The sequence below is a fragment of the Malus domestica genome, chromosome 14, assembly GCF_042453785.1.
Source record: "Malus domestica chromosome 14, GDT2T_hap1".
Lineage (NCBI taxonomy): Eukaryota > Viridiplantae > Streptophyta > Magnoliopsida > Rosales > Rosaceae > Malus > Malus domestica.
Genome location: NC_091674.1, coordinates 15,149,816 through 15,153,677, shown reverse-complemented (window position 1 = coordinate 15,153,677; position 3,862 = coordinate 15,149,816). Strand labels below are relative to the sequence as shown.

Below are 3,862 nucleotides of genomic sequence, written 5' to 3'. Positions count from 1 at the left end.
AGATTGTGTTCGTGTAGGGTAATCAGTAATGATCTTCTTACTCCGACTCTGTGTGTGAAATTTTGGGGTAAACTTTTGCTTGCTATACTACGTTTAAGAATTTCTTGTTCTTTGCTTTGGAAGGAGGATCCTTCTCTATTAGGGTTTGTTTTACTTGCAGATGTATTTGGCCCGGCCTTTGTTGTGCGAGGAAGTTGTTTGTTTATTAAAAAAAAATGAATGAAAATTAACATGCACATAAATATAATAATGCTCAACTTCAAAAATGAAAATTTCTTGTAATTAATGGGATAATACAATTTATTAGAATCGGAACCCCGAAATGTCCTAAGCCAAGAGTGTAAATTTCAAGCACATAGAACTAGTCTAGTATGACGACTCTTTCCATCCACCTACAAATTCCAACTCTCGATCATTGGTCACCTGAGAAAAAAACACATAATTACTTGAAAATATTCAAAGAATAATTCTGTTGAGAATATCAAATCCCACATTCAGAATTTAGAAGCGCTATCGCGTTATCTATTGATAATAATTTGGGTTCAATATTTTGATTTTAAGCATGAAAGTAATTAATGAAAAAGAAAAATTACAGCTGGAGTGAACGTGAATCCGATTTTAATCTCTCCGTGGTACTTTTTGTTCCTTAGGACATTGTATTTCATTGGTGGTAGTTTCCCTTCCTCATAAATTGTTCTTAGTGGAATACTGCAATGATCATGAAACCATAGTTCTTATGTTAAAGTACATATTAAGAAAACTGCGAATGTAAATCTAACTTGAATGTTAATTGACTAGAATTTTTTTTTTTTACATATTTTGGCCACAACTTGCCTTAATTCTCCCACAAAGTCATCGGCGGTACCAGTATCCTTGTCCATGATCATCAGGTGGAGTTCTGTCACACCATCAGCGACGCTGAATACAAAGTTCTCATTCCATTCTGGATTGGACCCTTGTGCTGCACAAACATAAAACTATATTTTTCGAATGACCGTTGGCAAGACATTAATTTTATTTAAACACGAACAAGTTATTCCTAGCTCCCCCATTTGTTTGCATGTAGAAAAAATATTACTCTACAATGTAAATAAATGTATGAGATTTGGCGGACTAGAACTGATCACCTGTTGCGACCTTGCTCTTCTTCTGCTGTTTCTTGCAGGTGATGATGACATAAGGATCCATATTGCCTACAATTGAACATTTTAATTACATCAAAAGAGAAAAATTTATTGTAAACTCTATTTAAAGGGCTCACAATGTAAACTTGATAAACAGAATGACAATACCAAACTCAACTCATCAGCAGGTCACGTTATATTTACCATTACAAAAAATATATATTTGCACACACAAAAAAATCGTGAGTGAGATCAAAGAGAGCCAAATTTACCGAAAAACTCTGTGTTTTTAAGGCCCTTGGCATTAACAAGGTTAACTTCAAGAGTTCCTCGAGGCATTTTCGCTATCGAAAGGTATAGATCTCTAGAGAGAAACAGTTAAAAGGTATAAACTTAAGAGGAAAACAATTAAAGGTATACAAATCCCAGGAGAGTGCGTAACAAAGGTATAAAAGCTCCCAAGGAGAAGAGATCAAGAGTTGATTCTGGATCTCTTTCCTTTTGGCGGGCTATGAAATTGCCGCCAGGTATTAATACTTTTCTCAACTGTTGTTTCGGACAAAGGATGGTTTGGAGGGTATGAGAACCAGGTCAAAGTGCATGGCTGGTGTATAACCTGGCCGTGTTTATCGGGGTATGAGCAATGATCATTACCATCGACTTTGAGGCCTAAATATGAGGGGGTTTAACACACTTAACTGGATAGCATGTCTTAATTTAATTCATCTACAAATTTACATTTTCAAAGCACAATAAGATGAAATAATATTTGGAATGCATCATGAAAGTAAGTTTGAAACTTTATAATCTAGATGGAGGGTGTGCATGATCTTCAAGATTTCTGAAAGAGAGAATTGTAAGTGATTTTTAATAGTGTAAAAGAAGAACAAAAACCAGAAATATCAATACTCACGACTATTTTATGGCACGAGTCACCATCGATCACTATATAATTTTTCGAGACTAGAGATGCATTCTTGGGCATTTTAGTCATGGCCAGTGTTAATATGAAATAATTGAATTTGATTTGGTGCTTGTCATATTTACTATTAGCAATGAAAACTTAGTTCAATGGCAAAGGTACTTAATTAGCTGCATGACAAAGGCTAAACTTTATAATCTAGAGCCTTCTATTCAAAATTTGAAACTGGGCAGTGAGGCTCGTAACATTTTATTTTTATTTTTTTTTTATGTACATATATAATTGCAAATGGGTATAGCTACAAGTATGTTTAGTTTAGCCTTTTCACTTTGTTGGAGTCTGTGATATTATAATTACTCTTCTAGAAATAATTTTCGCACATTCTTTTTAGTTTATCACACACCCATCTTTCTTTCTAGCCATTAGATTAAATAAGCCAAACAAAATCAACGATTATGTTTAAATGGGGTGTGCAAGAGGCTAAAAAACATGTGCGTTTATCATTTCCCTTACACTATCTTTGGATGAAGAAATTTAAAATTTCTAAGGAATTTTAAAATGAAGGAAATTGAAATGATGGGAATTTATTTTCTGGAATTTGTTTCTTTCCCCTTCTACCTCTGCCTCCCTCTCATTCCCACTATGTATAGATTTTGAGTAACGAATGCATATATTAAATTAAAGTAAAGCATGAACTAAAAAAAAATCTAAGTCTCATGAAATTCAAGGCCTAGTGGATGGTGAACCAAGACTCTTTTCATAAAATGAAGAAGAAAGATTGAGCTTTCATTCCCTTCAAGCTCATCCTTGTTTTCACAAGGTTATCACCCATGCGAGGGCCTTCATTCCTCTTCATATGCTCCACGGATTTGGCTCCTTGAATCCTTGGAATTTTGCTTCTTCCCTGCTCCTTTGCTTCTTGAAGATTTGGTGAAAGGATTCTCCAAGCACCAAAAGGTTGGTGCCTCTAATTCTCCACACCAAGGATGTGATGTGAAGAGATGAGATGGAAGACCTATAAGATATTTGATGCTAGTTGTTGGGAGACTTTTAGGTCGAGGTGAACTTGGGCTTTGTGAACGTCCTCTTGTCTCCCTTGGTTTGATTTCATACTAGGCCCCTGAATATCTCGAAAGAATTCGTATGTCTTAGGAAATACTCTGGTTAGATCAATAACTCAAAGATAGCATCATTAAGCAAATATGGCTTGCTCAAGTGAGGCATGGTGTGGAAACTAGAAGTTCATCAATTTAGCATGAGAGAGAGAGAGAGAAATAGAGAGTTTGCATGGTTGAATAGGGTTCTTGGTTAGATCTGTAAACACGAAAATTGTGTATCGAATGAAACGAGAACACGTGTACAAAGTACATTTGTATTAATTTGAAGTTGTAGGCTACAATCTCTGTTTACAACTTTTCCTTTAATTCAATCTTCAAATTTGATGTAGATGGTTGATTGTTGATCCAAGGGTCACAATGACTTGATCTCGGATGAACGATTTAAGCGATTGCTTCAAGTTTTGAGCTTGAAAACAACGCGTGGATGATCTTCACCTCTAAGGTGCGGCAAGGGTAGTGTTTGATATGGGATTTCGTTGCTTCAAGGGTCTTGGTGACTTGATCTTGAAATGAACATTGCTACAAGTTTATAAGCTTGCAACAAATTCTTGAAGGAATCGGCACAAGCGCTTGTTGATTATTCAAGGAAGTGCTTTGGCTTTGGTCGAGAGAAAACTTCAGCTTCGGTTAAATGTTATTTGAAGAGAGCTTTGGCAGCATATTACTCTTCAAAGGTTTGGCAGAGGTTCTTCTATGTG

At 35.6% G+C, this 3,862-nt stretch overlaps 1 protein-coding gene across 1 annotated transcript; it reads right to left on the bottom strand.

Annotated features, from left to right (window-relative positions):
* Positions 1-258: 258 nt before the first annotated feature.
* LOC103454737 (elicitor-responsive protein 3-like) lies at positions 259-1,617 on the bottom strand. Its single transcript, XM_008394336.3, has 5 exons — positions 1,397-1,617; positions 1,128-1,193; positions 835-961; positions 594-708; positions 259-423 (listed from the first exon to the last, which is right to left on the bottom strand). The coding sequence occupies exons 1-5, from the start codon at positions 1,461-1,463 to the stop codon at positions 367-369; spliced, it is 432 nt and encodes a 143-aa protein (XP_008392558.1). The 5' UTR covers positions 1,464-1,617; the 3' UTR covers positions 259-366.
* Positions 1,618-3,862: the final 2,245 nt, after the last annotated feature.